Source organism: Cimex lectularius, unplaced genomic scaffold, assembly GCF_000648675.2.
Source record: "Cimex lectularius strain Harlan isolate CLEC.00 unplaced genomic scaffold, Clec_2.1 scaffold5, whole genome shotgun sequence".
NCBI classification, from domain to species: domain Eukaryota; kingdom Metazoa; phylum Arthropoda; class Insecta; order Hemiptera; family Cimicidae; genus Cimex; species Cimex lectularius.
In genome coordinates this window covers 2,532,479-2,551,376 of record NW_019392993.1, presented here as the reverse complement: position 1 = coordinate 2,551,376, position 18,898 = coordinate 2,532,479, and the positions used below count along the sequence as shown (strand labels likewise).

General features: G+C 34.2%; 2 protein-coding genes across 11 annotated transcripts in view; one reads left to right on the top strand and one right to left on the bottom strand.

Moving 5' to 3' along the window:
* LOC106666095 (guanylate cyclase 32E) overlaps nt 1-8,574 on the top strand; it is a 70,447-nt gene extending 61,873 nt beyond the window's left edge. For 3 of the 4 annotated variants that reach the window (XM_024229692.1, XM_024229689.1, XM_024229690.1), the window contains 4 exons: nt 6,280-6,470; nt 6,535-6,634; nt 6,695-6,834; nt 6,896-8,216. In XM_024229692.1, the coding sequence (XP_024085460.1) occupies nt 6,280-6,470; nt 6,535-6,634; nt 6,695-6,834; nt 6,896-6,985 (521 nt within the window). In that variant the 3' untranslated portion in view covers nt 6,986-8,216. Of the gene's footprint in view, nt 1-6,279; nt 6,471-6,534; nt 6,635-6,694; nt 6,835-6,895; nt 8,217-8,306 lie in introns of those variants that run through there. The other variant, XM_024229691.1, reaches the window with a different exon arrangement.
* A 2,378-nt stretch (nt 8,575-10,952) lies between these two features.
* Nucleotides 10,953-18,898, bottom strand: part of LOC106666065 (endoplasmic reticulum aminopeptidase 1-like) — a 66,056-nt gene continuing 58,110 nt past the window's right edge. For 6 of the 7 annotated variants that reach the window (XM_024229635.1, XM_024229637.1, XM_024229638.1 and 3 more), the window contains 11 exons: nt 18,604-18,829; nt 18,366-18,520; nt 18,018-18,266; nt 17,798-17,956; nt 17,500-17,734; nt 17,244-17,427; nt 16,949-17,170; nt 16,747-16,889; nt 16,547-16,676; nt 16,199-16,421; nt 10,953-12,204 (listed from right to left, as the gene is read on the bottom strand). In XM_024229635.1, coding sequence (XP_024085403.1) covers nt 12,058-12,204; nt 16,199-16,421; nt 16,547-16,676; nt 16,747-16,889; nt 16,949-17,170; nt 17,244-17,427; nt 17,500-17,734; nt 17,798-17,956; nt 18,018-18,266; nt 18,366-18,520; nt 18,604-18,829 — 2,073 coding nt within the window. In that variant the 3' untranslated portion in view covers nt 10,953-12,057. The remainder of the gene's footprint in view (nt 12,205-16,198; nt 16,422-16,546; nt 16,677-16,746; nt 16,890-16,948; nt 17,171-17,243; nt 17,428-17,499; nt 17,735-17,797; nt 17,957-18,017; nt 18,267-18,365; nt 18,521-18,603; nt 18,830-18,898) is intronic. The other variant, XM_024229636.1, reaches the window with a different exon arrangement.

The following is an 18,898-nucleotide window of genomic DNA, read 5'->3' as shown; positions in this document are numbered from 1 at the left end:
TTGTCCTGATGTGTTAGGAAAAAGGCGGTAACTTGGACTTTGAAGGAACAATCGGCATGTTTCTATATTCAGCATGCTCAGATGGCATCATGTAGAGGAACATGAACTACGCGTCCTTTTTACTCCACTGTCTTCAGATACAGTTAACAGCATAGTTTATTTGACAAATTGTGTACGTCTTGAACAGCCTCACAGTGCATTAAAGACGGTCGTCCTGAAGCTTTTCTCTGTAGGCTTGTGTTGCTATTTTTCGATTTTTTCTAACCACCACCAAACAGTTTGTCGAGTGACTCTGCTTTATAACAGGTAGTTTTAGTGGCTGTGAGTTTTCTTCTTCAAAATTACCAAAATTTCATAAGACAACGACATTGTTAATAAAGTACGCCAAATGTAAAATTGGGGACATGAGATTTTTAAAAATGCAATAATTACAAAAATAATATTGGAGGACGGAGTGCGGACACATCGTCACGATGTAGTGAAAAGCCTTTTGTGTGCGTTCGTAGCATTCCAAAGAATAACTTTGTATAACTTTCCTTCCATTCCGGATTTCAGAAAAACTTGGTAAATTAGCCTGCCAGAGAAAACTCAGCACGTTCTTACAGTTTTGAAAAAAACTTGGTATAGCTATCGTGCAGCGTTCTTAGCCTTCTGAAGAAAACTTGGTTTAGCTTCCTTTTCCTTCCAATGAAAAACAGCTTTCTTTTGTCTTCCAGTGAAAATATTGTTCAGCGTGTTTTACCACCCCGAGAAAACTTGGTACAGAATTTTTTGCCTTTTAAAGAAGAATTAATACGACTTTCATTACCTTCCAAAGAAAACAGTTCATCGTTTGTTTTCATCGTGTAAAAATTTGGTTTTTTGTATTTTTTGCCTCTCTGTGAAAACTGGGTGCAGCGTCATTTCCCTTCTAGTTAAAACTTGGTATTGATTACTTTACCTTTCAGAGAAAACTTAGTATGTACTGCGTTTTTTTTTTTCATCCAGCGAAAACTTAGCACATCATTTGTCTCCCTGTGAAAACTTGGTGCCACGACTTTGCCTTCCAAAGAAAATTAAGTACAGTGGTTTTTTTCTTAGTGTGAAAACTTGGTGAGGGTCTTTTCCCTTCCAGTTAAAACTTGGTATTACTTTCTTCGCCTTTAACTTAGTACACCTTTTTTCTGCCATCCAGTGAAAGTTTGGTGCAGCGTCATTTGCCTTCTAGTAAAAACTTGGTATTAATTTACTTTACCTTTCAGAGAAAACTTAGTATGTACTGCGTTTTTTTTCCGTCATCCAGCGAAAATTTAGAACATCATTTGTCTCCCTGTGAAAACTTGGTGCAACGACTTTGCCTTCCAAAGAAAATTAAGTACAGTGGATTTTGTCTTAGTGTGGAAACTTGGTGAGGGTCTTTTCCCTTCCAGTTAAAACTTGGTATTACTTTCTTTGCCTTTAACTTAGTACACCTTTTTTCTGTCATCCAGTGAAAATTTGGTGCCTTCTAGTAAAAACTTGGTATTAATTACTTTACCTTTCAGAGAAAACTTAATATGTACTGCGATTTTTTGTCGTTCAGTGAAAACTTATTACATCATTTGTGACCCTGTGAAAACTTGGTGCAACGACTTTGCCTTCCCGTTGAAACTTCGCATTGCTTTCTTTGCCTTAAATTTAGTACAGTGGATTTTTTTTTCTTAGTGTGAAAACTTTGTGAGCGTCTTTTCTCCTCCAGTTAAAACTTGGTATTACTTTCTTCGCTTTTAACTTAGTACACCTTGTTTTTGTCATCCAGTTGGTGCAGCGTCATTTACATTCTAGTGAAAACGTGGTATTAATTCTGTCAGACAAAAATCGGTAGCGTTTTTACAATTCTGAAGGTACTTGGTATAGCTTCCTACGCATTCCAATGAAAACTGATACAAGTTTCTTTTGCCTTCCAGAGAAAACTTGATACAACGTTTTTAACCATCTCGAGAAAACATGTTACAGATTTTTTTTCTTCTAGAGAAGACTTAGAACAGCGTTCTTTGCCTTCCTTTAGTACAAATAGTTTCCCCTCCTGTAAAAATTGGGTACAACATTCTTATTTTACAAAAATCGTGGTACAGCTTTATTTTTCCTTTGAAAAAATACTCGGTACAGAATTTTTTAGTCTTCCAGAACACTTAGTTCCACGTTTTTGTCTTACTGTGCAAAATTAGTACAGTGTTTTTTGTTTTTATTTTTTTTACTCTCTTGTGAATAATTCAACATTTATACTTATCGACCTGTACAACCTTGATATAGTATTCTTTGCTTGGATTTAGAAAACGCGATGTACAACCCTTCTCACAAGTGCTCTCTGCAATCATCATAAATATCACAATGGATTTTTTATTTTTATTAAGCTATACTATTAAATATATTTTTCTTTCCAAAAGGTAGATTGGGGAGAGGCCAGGAAGACAGAAACAACATTTATTTTCTTGTCTAGCTTTCGGCAGAATATATCGCCTTCATCAGGACTTCGAAAAAAATCGTTATGCTGTATGAACAGGTACAGGATAGCTATCCGTTATCCACACATTCATATAGTATAACGATTTTTCGAAGTCCTGATGAAGGCCATATATTCTGCCGAAAGTTCGACAAGAAAATAAATGTTGTTTCTGTCTTCCTGGCCTCATTCCCAATCTACCTTTTGGAAAGAAAAATATATTTAAACTGAGAAGGCTGATCAATCACCAAAGACAATCCTATTAAAAAAATCGACACCATAATCAATATTTAATATTTATTTATGGGGTAGTAAAAGGAAGTCAAATCAGTGTCCTAAGTGTAAGTTTCATTATCTAATAGTAGTGATAACTTGTTACATTTCATTAGGTTAGCTTAACTTTGAGGGCGCCCTCGGTTAGAATGAAACACTCAGACACTTCGGACCTCCCAACCACCCCCGCAGTTTGCTTTTCCTTCCCTTTTCTTTTCCAGGAATCGAAATAGACGGGAAGGGAAAAAGGGACGCTCTTTTTAAGGCGTTTGTAACAATTGTTCATCGCTCTGGATCGTTCGCGCCGTTTCTAACTGTTCTATTTTACACGTTTACGTTTAAATTTCTCACATTATTCTTTATTTTTATATGCTCGAAGAAAATAATTAATTAAAGATAACGGTGGTTCGGTGTGTCGTTGCTTGGTAGCACAGCAGTCTCAACCACCCCCTTATGGATTGTAGCTCTTCCCGCCCCATCTTAAATCCAATTTTCCATCATCTTTTTATTTATTGTTACAAAATAACAGTTAAACTGTTTTCTTAAATTCTGAGGCGTTGTTTTAAGGTATGATAATCGCTGATCAGCCGGGCCTGCTTATTCTGGCGTGTTTAAGCATTTCATTCTCTTCTGACAAAAACAGCGGGAGGTACCCAAGGCGTTTAGGAGATCAATTATTGACAGTCATCAATGAAAACTGACTTATTTATTATTATAACAGTGAATCTATTTAATAAGTAACATGGATACTTAGTAGTAGTAGATAGATATGTAATCAAGCACCACTTTCTGTTCACTTCACAACACATTTCAATATTATTTTGAGAACAATTTAAGACGTTAATGATTTAAGATAGGACGATGCACTTATACACGTTTGTTACGTCAATATTTTTTATAGAAATAATTGAAAATATATTAAATAGGCTACTATTTGAAATACATACTTTAGCTCCTAAACAATAAGCAAACGACAGTACCATTGTTTCATTTTAAAAAAAATTAATTAATTTAAGTTACATTTCATATTTTGTTGCATTCCAGCGAACAAAATTATTGAAAAGCGATCAGATTAAAATTTTTCCCCATATGTACATTGATTAACGTAAATTTGGTTTCACCAGCGAAGTTCATAATTATACATTATATTTTTATTGCAAATATAAAGGCTAAATTTAATGAAATCTATAAAAAAAATAAGCGAAAACTAACTACCATTAAAACCAGAAGTACAACAGTAAACTTCCGAGATCAAAACAAACATATCAGCTGATGAAAACATACAGCAAACATTTTGACAAGAATTTTTTTAAACAAAAACCGAGAAAACCATAAATTGAGAATTCAGCGCTGTCAAGTAGTCAACAGCGGGAAACAAATTTCGTGATTATCTTCCCTAACACTGTTAATACTGATGATTTCGTCAAAAACAAATTTGAAAAACAATTCCATTTTCCGATTGTCTGAGATTTTCCGTTTTCGCGAAAATAGAACTCGAGTTTTTCAAAGTGACGAAGCACCTAACATTTCCTCCTCCGTTGCGAACTTCTCACGGAGATGGAATAAACTTTTTTAAAAATCACCAAATTGGTTAAAAATCGATGAATATCGGAGGTCCGATGCGCCCGTGTGTATTTACCGTCCTTAAAAAATAAAAAAAAATGACTTTCTGCTTTCAATTATATAAAATTGAAGGGGTAAGACCCAATACACATAGGGCGCGGACTCGACCTCTTTTTGATTTTGTGAGTTTCTATAATGAATTAAATAACTTAAAATTCTTAAAATTTCATAATTAATGATCTCTCTTTTTAATTCTGTTCTATACCTTCTTNTCTTTCTCTCTCTCTCTCTCTCTTCCTTCTTCTTCTTCTTCTTTTTTTGTACTCTTGTAAATTTTGATGAAAAGCATCAACCTTCTATGGTTCAACAGTAGAAGTTGCTCTTCAATTTAATTCTGTCAGATTGGGCTCACTTTTTTTCTCATAACCCACTATATTGTGATAACAAATACCAACTTAAAGCTCGAGGTGAAGATCTCATAGTTGTTTCCCAATCAACAGAAATTTGTTATTTACGCTACAAATATTATTTATTTAATTTTTTAATTAATTAAATTTTTTGAGTTGAAGCAAGTTATTCAAAATATTCATCATCAAGTGTCAGGCATGTTTAAAGCAGGGTCTTTAATAAACAAAATTCAATTCAAAGTGTTAAACTAAGGAATATAAGGAAACCAAATCTATCAACCTTTTGTATTCAAATGTTTTCTATCTTCATTGTAACTCGATTAGTAGATATGTTTTTCAGTTGGTCCTATTAACCAAAGTAATTACTTTAGTTGATATATTATTTTTTTATGCCAAGTAGGGTTGAGATGAAAAATTAGTGCCAGTACCACGGGGTACTGATCCTGAAATCAAGATTTCCAGTCTCGCACTTTTCAACTCAACCATACTTTGCAATAAAAAATTCTATTAATAGAGATTATTCATACATAATTTACATTGAACAATTAGCTCAATTGAGAGTAAGGGTGAAGGAAATAAGAGAGAGAGAGTGAGAGTGTGTTTGTGTTAAGGAGAGACTTATTAAGATAGAGAGAGGGAGAGTGAGTGCGAAAAAAGAAAGATCTATAGAGCGAGTGAAAAAGAAGGGAGAGAAATAATGAGTTATAAAAAGAGCAAGAGAGAGAGAGAGAGAGAGAGAGAGAGAGAGAGAGTTTGTGTTAAAGAGAGAGTTATTGAGAGAGAGAGAGAGAGAGAGAGAGAGAGAGCATGTTTGTATTAAGGAGAGAGTTATTAAGATAAAGAGAGAGAGAGAGTGTGTGTTTGTGTTAAGGAGAGAGTTATTGAGATAAAGAGAGAGAGGGAGTGAGTGGGAGAGTGAGTGCGAGAAAAAAAGATCTATAGAGCGAGTGAAAAAGAAGGGAGAGAAAGAATGAGTGATAAAAAGAGCAAGAGAGAGAGAGAGAGAGAGAGAGAGAGTGAGAGTGAGTGAGTGAAAGTGTGAATGAAAAGGGAGAGAGAAAGTGTGTGTGAGAGAAAGAGAGAGTGGGAGTAAAAAGAGAATCAGTGAGTGAGAGAAAGAGATATAATGAAAGAGAAAATATGAAATAACATGAGTGAGAGGGAGATTTGTCAAAAAACACATTACCTGATGGTATTCAGGTATGTAATTTTTACAAATAAATTTCGCATATTACTACACTTATTTTATTTGTCCTAATAATTTCAACAAAATTTATAAATATTTTAATTCTGCACTTAATTGTATCTCTTTCTGGCAGTACTGTGCTTTGATTAAATCATACTAATATTTTGAATTGTCCAAATGAAAAATTATTTTTTTATTTTATTTTTTATTTATTTATTTATTTATTTTTATTTTTTTCCCCGCATGATAATAATTTTGATGAATGTCATCTTGTTCCAAAATCATTCCTAATCAACTCATTGCTCATAGCCATAATGTATGATAAATTACAATTTAAAATTGGGGTTTAAATGGATGTCTTCTTAATGAAAGTTTGTTGTTTTTTAAAGGTCATTGTGTCGCTGGAGTTGTAGGACTTAAAATGCCTAGGTATTGCTTATTTGGGGATACAGTAAACACAGCTTCAAGAATGGAATCAACGGGTGAAGCTTTTAAAATACATATATCTCACACAACTAAAGACCTCCTTGACAGGCTAGGCGGTTACACTTGCGAAGAAAGGGGAAATATCATGATCAAGGTATTACATTTTGAAAGCATACTACTTTAAACCATAATGGGAGATGCTATATTTCATATTTCAGGGAAAGGGTGAAATGCTTACCTACTGGCTCGTCGGGGAAGACACGGCGATGCGCATGGCTCGCATACAAGACATCGACCAAAGCAGTCTCAGTTCAGAAAGTAATTAACGAATTTTTAAATAACAGCAAGAGTTGATGAAAATCAATTTTTAATATGCAGGGCTGAGTGAGACTCCAGATCTGTTACGAAGGCCGATTGGCAATGAACTTCTTTCAGACGCCGGAGATGTCGCAGCTGCGAAATTATTGCACCAACTACATCTGAGAGCTGTCAGAGCATATAAAAAACACCGAAGTCAGGTCAGCCTAACAACAGCTCGATGCAAGAATTTATTATTGAATTCTCTTTTTTCTTTTACAGGAGATGTTAACTATTAGCAAACACACGCCTAAAGTATCAGGGCACAGATCTGAGCCTGTTATTACATTCCGAGACACAAGTAAACCTTAATCCATTTTTATTTTTATTTTTAAATCACATTATGTGTCAATGTTCTATGTAATATTCTTAACCTACTTTCCAATTCAAAATGTTAATTACAAATTGGTAATAGAAAGGATTTAAATGGTGAAAAATGTAACCAATGTTCGGTAAGTTGAAAGATGTTAACTTTAAAAAAATTCTATCTAATTAATTTTTGTATTACATCTTTCATTTACTTTTCTTCTTTTATCATCTCTCTAAACTGTGGATCTCTCCATTAAAAAATGATGGGTTATCTTGAAAGTTGCAACAAATTTCTTGCAAATCATTACTAATAATAATACTACAATAACAAATTTATAATACAAAAACTTAAATAAAATGGGGTTTATTATTCTTGATATCATATAAATTCAAGTTTAATACGATTTAAGCCAAATAGGTGAATATCACAGTCAATCAGTTTACACAATTCAACGTAATTTCACGATCATCTTTGTGAAAATAAAAGTGAAAACAGATCAATCAAACTGAAAAATTGTCTGCAGTCAGAGATGTTATATATGAACTGATTCCACTGGAAAAGATTACAAAAGCATGGACACGACGATAGACAATTTTCATCAAACTGCTGGTACTGGTTATATTGAAAGACTTAAAAAATTGAGAATATATACTATTATTTTCAAAAACTATTTTGAAGTAATTAAATTTACAAAATAATTGTTACAATAAATATATTTTTCTCATATGCAGTGTAGGTCTAGAAACGTACCAAAAAGAAATTAAATTCTTTAAAAAAGAATAACTAGGTCAATAGAATTACAAGCTTAAAAGCAACCCATGTATAAGCTCAAATCTAATAATCATAATTGATGTAATAAATGTGATTTAAGTTAAAAATTAATGTTATTTGTTTGTGAAAATTGATAAAAGTTGAACCAAATGGTAATTTATGCTAGGCATGATTTAATTTAATGTCAAATTCTCAAACCATTCTTCTGAGATTATTTAAACATGCAATTATGAAATGATCTGTTTTGTTAAATATTCAGTTTTATTTTTAATTGATATATCACTGCAAGTGATGAAGAGTTGTTTGATGTGAATTTTATAGTTTATGTATTATGATGTAGTGTATTTATTTATTTATTAAGTGATTTATAAACCTCAGGGTAAATTAAATGGAATATGATGTTCATCAAATCACATAAAAAACTGTCTACTTGAATAATACCGATTTTTCTTTATATTCAACCCGTTGCCCCTGGAAAAAAAGTTTTCTGTAAATTACAATTAACATCTGTACTTTTATTTATTTTCAGATAATATTGATTTCATTTTATAGGAGTGTAATAAAGTATGTGAATTGCCAAGCATCACACAGCTTTCCTTAATTACAAGAGGTCCTGTCATTTTTCTTACCTTAATAATTATTTTGTCAAAGAACTTTTGTCAAACTTTGTCAAAGAAATGTTAGATTTTCTCCTGAGATTAGGGTGATTGAACCTGTAATTTAATCGTTTCCGATCGTCTGGTATACCAAGCAAGATGGTGAAATGTTGAGCCGGATCTGACCAACCCAGCATGCATGGGCAGACCAAAACGGTTGGTAACTATCAGATCACAAATTAAAAAAAAAATATATATATATACAGGGTGAATTGCTACTCGTGCTACAAACTTCTCCAGTAGATTCTTCACCCTAAAATGAACAAAAAAGTTCATATTGACCATGGTCCGATTCTCAACCATTTCAGAGTAATTTCGCTTTTTATCGATTTTGAAAGATATCACGTCCTGGCGTCGGAAAATCGTGATATCTTTTAATCTAAACATTTCTCTTAAAATCTATAAGCACCGTTGAAATCCCCGTTAATTTTTAGAGAGAATCAAAATCATAATTCCATTGAAATTTTTTAATTTAATTTAATGCCCATTTAGTATGTAATGCTTAAGAAGTTTACAAACAGCTAGAAGGTCAAGGAAGAAAGACCCAAACGTTTTGCCACCTTCATCTTCTTATTGAAAAATTAACGGGGATTTCAACGGTGCTTATAGATTTTAAGAGAAATGTTTAGATTAAAAGATATCACGATTTTCCGACGCCAGGACGTGATATCTTTCAAAATCGATAAAAAGCGAAATTACTCTGAAATGGTTGAGAATCGGACCATGGTCAATATGAACTTTTTTGTTCATTTTAGGGTCAAGAATCTACTGGTGAAGTTTGTAGCACGAGTAGCAAGTCACTCTCAAACATTAGCAATCCTTGAACCACCATTTTTTCTCTTTTTGTCATCAACATCTTGGTCTCACAACCACTAAATAAGAAAATGACGAGTGCGTTGGAAGCGTTATTAAATCAGGTAGTTTTCCTCAAATTTGCTGCCTTCTGAGACTAAAATTAGAAACTCTGGATTACTTTATACACTTTCCGATTTACACAATTTTCCACTCTTTTTGTAGTTCTGGCTGAAATAAAACACAAAAAATTAGCCCAAACATTTTGCCACCGTCATCTTCTTATTGAAAAATTAACGGGAATTTCAACGGTGCTATTAGATTTTCAGAGAAATGTTTAGATTAAAAGATATCACGATTTTCCGACGCCAGGACGTGATATCTTTCAAAATCGATAAAAAGCGAAATTACTCTGAAATGGTTGAGAATCGGACCATGGACAATATGAACTTTTTTGTTCATTTTAGGGTGAAGAATCTACTGGAGAAGTTTGTAGCACGAGTAGCAATTCACCCTGTATATATATAAATGTACATTTTTGAAAGTGCACATAAAAAAATAATGAATTAAAACATAAAGTATCAATGCTATATTTTAAATATAAGGATTATGTACAACATTTTATTATAATCCACCTAAAGACTCGGTGCTGAAACTTACACATACTGAAAATAGAAAAATCAGTATCACATTATTGCAGGGAATTAATTATTGGAATTAAAACTATTATAAATTCAATTTTTTTAATTCTTTATTTTGTACAGCTTTTTCACTATTGACAGTTAACTTCATTTCTTAGATTTTCAAATTGTGGACTTTTTTTATTCAAAATTTTAACACATTTAACAACCCGATTCTAAATTACTGAAGATAAATTAATTGCAGTAATGGTTTTCATATTTAATCAACATCATATACAATCGTAGATAGTTAGAACAAGGGTTATTTTAAAAAGCCAGATCCTTAACAAAAAAAAAATAAATAAATAAAAAATAAAAAACATGTATTTCCATAATTAAACTCTAAGACATTTTTTCCACTTTTACTCTCGCCCAAAACACAAACCCACAATTTCTTACTTTTTACTTAATTCTCTGCATCATATCAATATTACATTAACTATTTACACATGAGGTGAAGATAATAACAGTGATATGATTAGTTAATGGACATTATCCCTTCAAAGGCTAATATTTCTTCATTTTTGTTTTGTTTTTATACTAAAATATATACTTAATTTACAAAGATAATAATGAAATCTATCTTGTGTAGATTTCTAATAGAATTTTTATCATTTTCATATCAATAGGCCATGTATGGCAACAGTTTTCAAAAAACTAGTGTATGATACAATGCCTATTTATATGTATATACTTTTTTTCTTAATAAATGTTATAATTGATAAGAAAAATATAAATAAGTTGGTATACAAAAACTAGAAGGTATAAAAACTAGCAATATCTAATAATTGTGCCCATTTTTAAACTAATAGCAACCTAACTTTTCTTTTTTACCTCCTCCAGTGGATTTTATTTGGTTTTTTTGGCACTTTAATAGCTTATTTTGCAGTTTTGCTTTCACATTTAAAATCTTAATTGTATAAAAAAGAATTCTAAAAGACACTCTCTTCCTGGACTAGAATTGATTGTAGCTGTGTTTCCTTTTCATTCATCCATAAATTTTCTTATAAATTTAGTAAATAAATAAAGATTACTATTTTTATCAATTTGTACTAGATTTGTTAAAAAATATTTTCTTTATCTTACTGTAAAGTTTTGAAAAAATAATAGGGTCTGTTCTATTATTGTAACAAATAAAAACTAATCCTACAAAAATGCCTGTTTGCTTTTCTTTTGAGAGGAACTTTGTGTATAAAAGGGTAAAATTGTTTACACTATACAACAAATAAACTAACAATAAAGTATGTTTATAAAATAAAAAATATAATGATTTCAGGCTTTGTCTATTAATTTAATTTAAAAAAAGTCAACATATTGAAACCACACAAAAATACAGGAAATGTAAACTTTATTTCAGATGTTATGAAAGAAGACTGTAGAGATAAACACCTGAATATTTGTGAATATGAGTAAGAAACAATTATAGAAATTTTGCTCCAATAAACAAAGCCAAAAAGTTTATATAAATTAAAAACACATTAATTATACATTGCACATAAAACTCAAAATTGCACCTTATTTTGAACTTTAGCAGTTGTTTAATATGTACATTGAAATTTCTTCTGTGAATACAAGTCGTTTTTTAACACAGCTAAGTTTTACTATTGGGATAAATTATGTACATAAATTTATGGTAGATTAATGTTGAGTGAAAATCCCCCAACTGTACTTCTCTGCAAACCTAAAATCTAGATTTAGTTAATATTAGAATATTCATGACTAGATCCATATATTCTCACCCATTAGAATTAAAATTTTTATCGGAAAAAAATTTGTCTCAATACAAAATAAATTATGATTATAAAAAACCTGGAATCTATAAATTTCACAAGCCTTTTTATTGAAATTTTCAATTTTTAAAAAAACATTTTATCCCAATAGTAGAGTTTGCTTTGGTAACAATTCAGGGATAAATACAAGTACACCGATAAGTAGTTAAAGGTCCTAATGTGGCTCAAGAAATATATACTTCTTTTAAAATATACTAGCGGAAAAAAATGTTGCACCAATTGAACACGGAGTACCCCGACTGACTCGAGGAGAAAGAGATTCATTTTTAATAATTGATTTCTTTTTTTCTCTCTCTATATATATTTCATCATTACAAAAATAATAATTAATCTAATTTCTCTTTAATCCCTTTTTCCTTCTATATGTCTAATTCAAAGGTACAGACTAACTGTTTAAATACTTAATTAGCCAGTCGTCTAGAATTTGCTCGTTTCTCCTAACCCAGTGGATATTGAGTTTGATCGTTTCGAGGCACTGGTCTAAAGCCCTCGATCCTGAGCCAACATCTATGTGTCGGAAAAACATATCTACCTGAAAAAAAAAAATTGTTAGCTTCTCTTTACAAGTTGCAATGATTCATGAAAAATAGGAAATACATCAATATTAATTTAGTTAAAATAAAAATAACTTTACTTGTTATTAAGTAAATTTATAATTTTGGTGGGTATAGAGTTGAGAAGAAAATATATTAAATTAACATACTAAGATCAAACTGGAACTCTTTGGCCACTTATTACATTTTATATGTTTTAAGGTGTAACAAATCAGTTTTTGTTCACACGTTTCACTAAAAATTGATTTAGTTTTGATATAAAATTATTAAATGTTCTTTCTAATACATTGTTCTAACCAACTAATTTAGTTCTTCAAAGTAGCAATAATAAGTTGGGCAATTTTCATTTCTTTTATGATAAAACATACATTTTATTTCAGATCTTAATTTTTGTACTCATAAAATCACATCATCTGTACAGGGGATAAATCATAAATTTCAGCAGCTAAATATCACACCACCCTGCAAAGAATTGTCTGGTAATCCAAGGCCAAAGGCAAATATCTTAAATTTGCAATAATAAATCCGACAATTTTCATTTCTTTGGCAATAGAACAAAAAATATTTTTTCGCAAATTTGTATTTTTATATGATATATAAAAATCCATATAAAATACAATATGTATTATATAAGAGAGTTATTCAAAGGAAATTTTTTGTGCCTGACATGTAGAGAAAAGTTGCTCCATGTATTCCTCCACTTAAGGTGCATTTGCACTAAGCAAATCTCAGCCAACAAAAGACAACCAATATATTAGGCTGAACATTGGTCACTAACACATTGGCCATCCTTGGCTCAACCTCATCAAACCAATGGGTTGCGGTCAAGGGATTCGGCTATGTGGAATTGGAGTTGGCTCTAAAAACAAACAAAATTTGTAGACTTCATCAGCACCACTTCCAGTTTTGTTTTCTTCTCGTTGTCTTTCACGGTGAAAAGATGTTAATAAAGATTCCATTTTCGTTTTCACATCGTTCACACTACTTTTTAAAAGCTCATTTATTTCCCGCCAAGTGCCTAATCTTTTCAATTTGTTTTTATATTCACAGTTCATAGGGTCCCATTCACGATAAAATCCACTCAGTTTTAATGTAGTCTCATTATTTTTCAGCACAAGAATGAACCAACGAACAATCGAGCCAGTGTCTGCACTAAGAGGTCTTTAAGCCAACCCAACGTCAAATCTTTTGAAGTTACCACCAGCAGTCCGAACTAAGGCCAACTGCTTTGTTAGCTCTGATTCGCCTCCCGTACACACTAAGCAAATCACGGCCAACATAGTGGTTGGTTGTCTTTCGTTGACTGAGATTTGCCCAGTGTTTACAAACCTTTAATTGGAGGGTGCCACTAGGTCTTTTCTATTCGTGTCCCGCTTCTAGGCCCTTGAGCGGGCTTTGCAGGTGACGTTTTGGCTTTCTCTGCCTAGTGGCCGTGGCTCAGATTCCCCCACCGGAACTTAGCGGTGCCAATATGGCACCCCCAGGATGGGCCACGCGGAGACGTCCAGCTGGAACATGGGGGAAGAGCAATGCGGCTATTTCGGTAGTTATGGCATGATGTTTAGGCATCACTGCTTACTAAGCAGGCCAGCCTTTTTGCCGCATTACGGCCTTCCAATATCTCATGGTGGCCTTAAAGCCATCTGGTCTAGCAACGATCCCTTGCAACGAATTGATGTTAGCTACCTCGGCATTTGTTTCAAACAGCCATCTAGTTCGGGGGATGCTATACATTTCGCACCTTGAAACAACGTGCTCAGCTGTCTCCTCGTGTCCGCAGGGGCATAATGGGCTGGTCTTTACAATTTGGCTGAAAAGTCGCCATGCCCCGTTAAGAGTTGCACCATGTAATGGTCCACATGGACATGCTTTGCTTCTAATCTCCTTGGTACGCTCGGGAAGATTTGGTACGTATATCTGCCTTTGGCTGACCTATCCCACCGGCACTGCCACTCCTCAAGCATCCATATGTTCGCATCCTGTTCATTGCTTATGGGGATATTAGGCTGATGACCGTTTGCCACCTCCCAGGCAGCGGACACTGCCCTCGCCTGCAGATCGAGCGGTGGCCTGCCGGCTATGATCTGGAGGGCGTCTGTGGATGTCGTCCGATACGCTTGTGTTACGGCTAATAGCGCCGTTCTCTGGGTGCTCAAGGCTATTGCCCAGTCGGCGGCCCGTAGCCCTTGTACCCACGCAGGGGCTGCATACAGGAGAACCGACTGACACAATGCCGAATAGTAAATTTGACAACTTCGGTAGGAGACGCCCCATGCCGCACCACACATGGCCCTTATGACAGCAACTCGTGCTGGAATTTTCTCTCTTGTGTACCGGGCGTTGGCTCCGAATTTTAATCCTGAGGACATCTTGACTCCCAAGTAGGTGACGACAGGTGGTGCCCTAATAGTTTGCCCTTCAATTTTTATGACTGGAGGCGACCGCATATTTAAGGTCCCTTTCAGGAGCATCAGCTCAGACTTTTCTGGTGCCAGGCTCAACTTAACTCGCCTGCACCATCCAGTCAAAACAGCAACCGCTGTGCGACCTTGTGCTTCAAATAATTGGAGGGTGCCACTCCTTGGCTCCATATAGGGAGCGTACAGACATGCCACCCAATATGAGAATTGGACTTGAAGATGGTAACAAGTATCTGGCTGGCCCCCTGTTCTGATTTTTAGAAAACAGGACTATTTTAGTGTATATAGTACTTTGTTTCTTTGTGCATGTTGAGACTGAATGTATTTATTAGTATGGACATAGTGGGCCAATGATGAATATTTAGTACCCATTGATCCTCAGTTAGATTAATTATATAATATGTGTAGATGGTGATGAAAAAATATCAAGTACTCCACCCTACCTAAACAAATGGTATGTAAATAGGAAGAATATATTTTTAACAATGAGTGAGACAGTGAATAGGGTCGGATCTAGACTGATTACGTTGAGGGCTGAAATTTCCTAGCTGTTGAGCCCTTAGAGCCCAACCTCAGCAGATGGATGCATAAAACCGATGTCTGACCCAGACTGCCAACACCCAGGGTGGGTGATTCTGCCGAGCTACAAGAAGTAATAGGCTCAACTCTGTATATGTGTGTTCGTACATGAATGTGCAGATTTGACCATAACTCAATTGATGACAAAACCCAAAAGGAATAACATTTATGATAAATTCTAATAATTTTAGCAGCATACTCCAAATCTACTTGAAACTTTCAAGCCCTGTCAGACTTCGAGCAACAAGGAGGCTGATAAATTGGCCAAGGAAGTTATATGAGGCCACCTATTGCCCCTGAACCCTTTTGCCAAGGGGTTCATTTCAATCCATTGAGTTTAGAAAAGTCCTTGGTTCAACAGAATTTTATTTCAAGACAGAGGCACGGAAATAAAAAAAATGTTTAAAAAACTATTGGACTACAATGATAATAACACTGCTGACTGGTCACAGCAGACTCCTGAGGCACTTGGGGCAACAGAAAAAAGAAGGAAGAATAAGAAACAGCGGAACATGTCCACCTGAGATTCATACTCATGGGAGAGGAAAATACAAGGTCTGAAGGATGCATACATGAATCCTTAACAAAACTTTGGGATCTGACAAAAAGCCATAAGCTTACAAGAGCTTTAGACAGAGATTGCACAAAACACTAACATTGGTCACAGTGCCCAAGTTCATAAGAAGGCTGAATCCTTTTAACCTTAACCTTAGCCATTTGAACTTTTTTTTAAACAATTTTACACACAATGCAGTGTAAAAGTTGAACAGGAAATAGTCAACTGTGATGTTCACATATTTCAAGTCACATTTCAACTTGAAAGAAGTGACTCATAACTTGAACAGAACTCGATTAAAAAACTTATGTTAATAAACAAAGATTTAACAATAATGAGAATGCACTTTTACTTAAACTTTTGATACATAATTTTGTGTTATTAAATAGTGACACAATGTACAAAAAAACCATTTACCTCTTTATAATCGTATTCTGTAGAAAAGTGTGGAGTGACGGCAGAAATTAGGCTCCCCATTGTAAATGTCCCATTGCCGAAGAGAGTTTGGAGATCCCTCCAATGGGCTTTCAGGTGCCTCCAGGCAAGTAAACCACCTTCGGGGTTGGATGAAACTGCAGAAACGACTACTTTGATGTCCTGGGGTCTTATTTTGTCTCGATCCAATGTTGACAGTAGATATCTAAAGTTTTAAAAGAGCATAAGTAAATATTCAACAAAATTGACAAAAGAAATTAATTTAAAGAGTGTTTTTAACACTTATGAATTAATGCTAAACTCTAAAAGTTAAGACATTGTTTTAAACACCTTTGAAGAATCCAAGGATCAGAGGCGACTCCAAGGACGCGAAGCAAAAGCTTCTTCTCACTCGGTATTCTTGTTGTGTTATATTTTTCCCAACAATGGTTCCATTCTTCAACACCTCCATATTTTATACCTAAATCGTCCATGAAACATTTGTAAATTGCTTTGTTTAAAATTGTATACAATAATTAAATTGATCATACCCGCTGTATAAACTGCCTCGCGGAGGTTCGGTGGAATTGTGATTTTATTCGCTTTCCAGTCATGGAACTTTTGCCTGGCTTCTTTGACCGTTTCTTTAACTCCACTAAGAACAGCCGAGACAAGGATGTCTGATCTCATCAATCTGAAACATCAGATAGTTAATAAATAATAATTTCACATTAGAATATGATAGCAGTTTACTTTTCTAAATGAGTCCCTTCATCAGCCCATCCAAGCGATTGAGCAACAGGCGAAATTAGTTGGCTCGTATAATTTAGGAACCTCCTGTAAGGTGCTGATTCAGAAAGAAATCTCGCCCAGGACTGAAGGTGAATTAAGGCAGTAGCCCAAGGCACATAGTCACGTTCTTCGCGAAGATAAAGAGACATATCTAACACTGTTGATATGTTTAATAGCCCAGCTCTTTTAAAGAAAAGAAAAATCAGTAAATTTTCAGCTTTTCTACATTTAAAATATATGTATCAACTGGCAGTACCTGCATAATGTAAAAGCATCATCTAAAAGGCTGGCACGATCAGTTGGACTGAAAGTAGAATGATTTTTCTTTAGCGTTGCGACCAACACTTCCCACATTTTTGAATCATAGTTTACTCTATAAAAGCCTGACTGGTTAATATTTGCTTTGAGCCAAGTTGCGCTTGAGTTAATTTCAAATTTTACTACAAAAACAAACAAAAAAGTTTTTATTAAAATTGTCTCAAATAATATATACGATCAAAAAAACAATTTACCATCAGTCATGTTCATCCAAATTGTCTCTTCTTTAGAGACGTCAGTGTAGTACGAAAGTGGAACATACCACTTATACCCATACGGTGCTTTTGGTTCCATGTGAGCTGTTGAATTTTCATTTCTTGGCTCTGGTGTCAGCAAAAATCGCGTCTGTGATGCAGATATTTGCTCATTTTCTCTAGTTAATTCGATTAAAGGAAACCCCATCTGTCTTGTCCAAGTATCCATTATATTCTATAACAAAAAAATTATTACAAATAAAATATCATTGGTTTTGTTTATTTTTATGTTGTTTACCTTTACACGTATAGAATGATTTGCATGTTTGCTCATAATTGCCCACAAATCTTTTGTGTCAGCATTACTGTACTTGTGTGTATCTAAATAATCGGTAAGGCCAGCTTTCAGTGTATCTTCTCCCAAAAATGTTTCCATCATATATAATAAAGCCGCTCCCTAAGTATTTAAATAAAAAAATTACAGGTCAAATGAATCAAAATGTATTTAAAATACGAACCTTGCTGTATGAAATTGTATCAAAAATTGCTTCAATTTCCGTAGGATCTTGTACTGCAACTGAAATCGGGTGGCTGTTGGAAAGCGCATCGAGGTTGAGACCTGCTTGAGTCTTGTCGAGGACAAACTGTTCCATCATGTTCCACCCGGGCATGATCTCATCGACCGTTTGATATTCTAAGAAGCTGGCCAATCCTTCGTTCAGCCACAGGTCGCTCCACCACCGCATCGTTACCAAATTCCCGAACCACTGGAACAAATTTGACGGGTAGCGCTTGTTTCTCCCAAGAGGATTTCTTAACGTGGGATTTTTTTCTGTAAGGAGCCTTGTAAGGTACTGGAATGTTACCTGGTGTGCCAATTCATGGGCGACAACTACTGCAACCCATTGATGAGCAGCCGCAGATGTCTGGTCCGGCTCGTACAATATAGATGTTTCCTTGTACGTGATTAATCCCCAGTTTTCCATAGCACCAACTCCAAAATCAGGAATGGCTATCAAGTCTAATAAAACAAAACAATTTATTATTCTTGTTTTATTTCTTGTTGTATTATTCTTAACTACTACAAAGTCGCAAATGTCTAACCTTGTTTAGGAAGGGGATATGAAATGTTGAAGTAGCCTTCATAATAATCCATCATCGCAGTAGCAGTATCAAGTGCAAACTGAGCTTGAGGAAGCAAATCAGGAGGAGCATATACAGCCACAGAAACACCTCTTTCAGTTTCCTTTCTTATGTGTTGATAATCACATACCACAAATGCCACCAAATATGTGCTCATCTCGACAGACTCTTGAAAATCGTCCCTCAGCTAAAAATACATCAAAATTCAATTACATGAAATTTTTTTATAGAAGAAAAATAAAGTTGCAGACAGTCT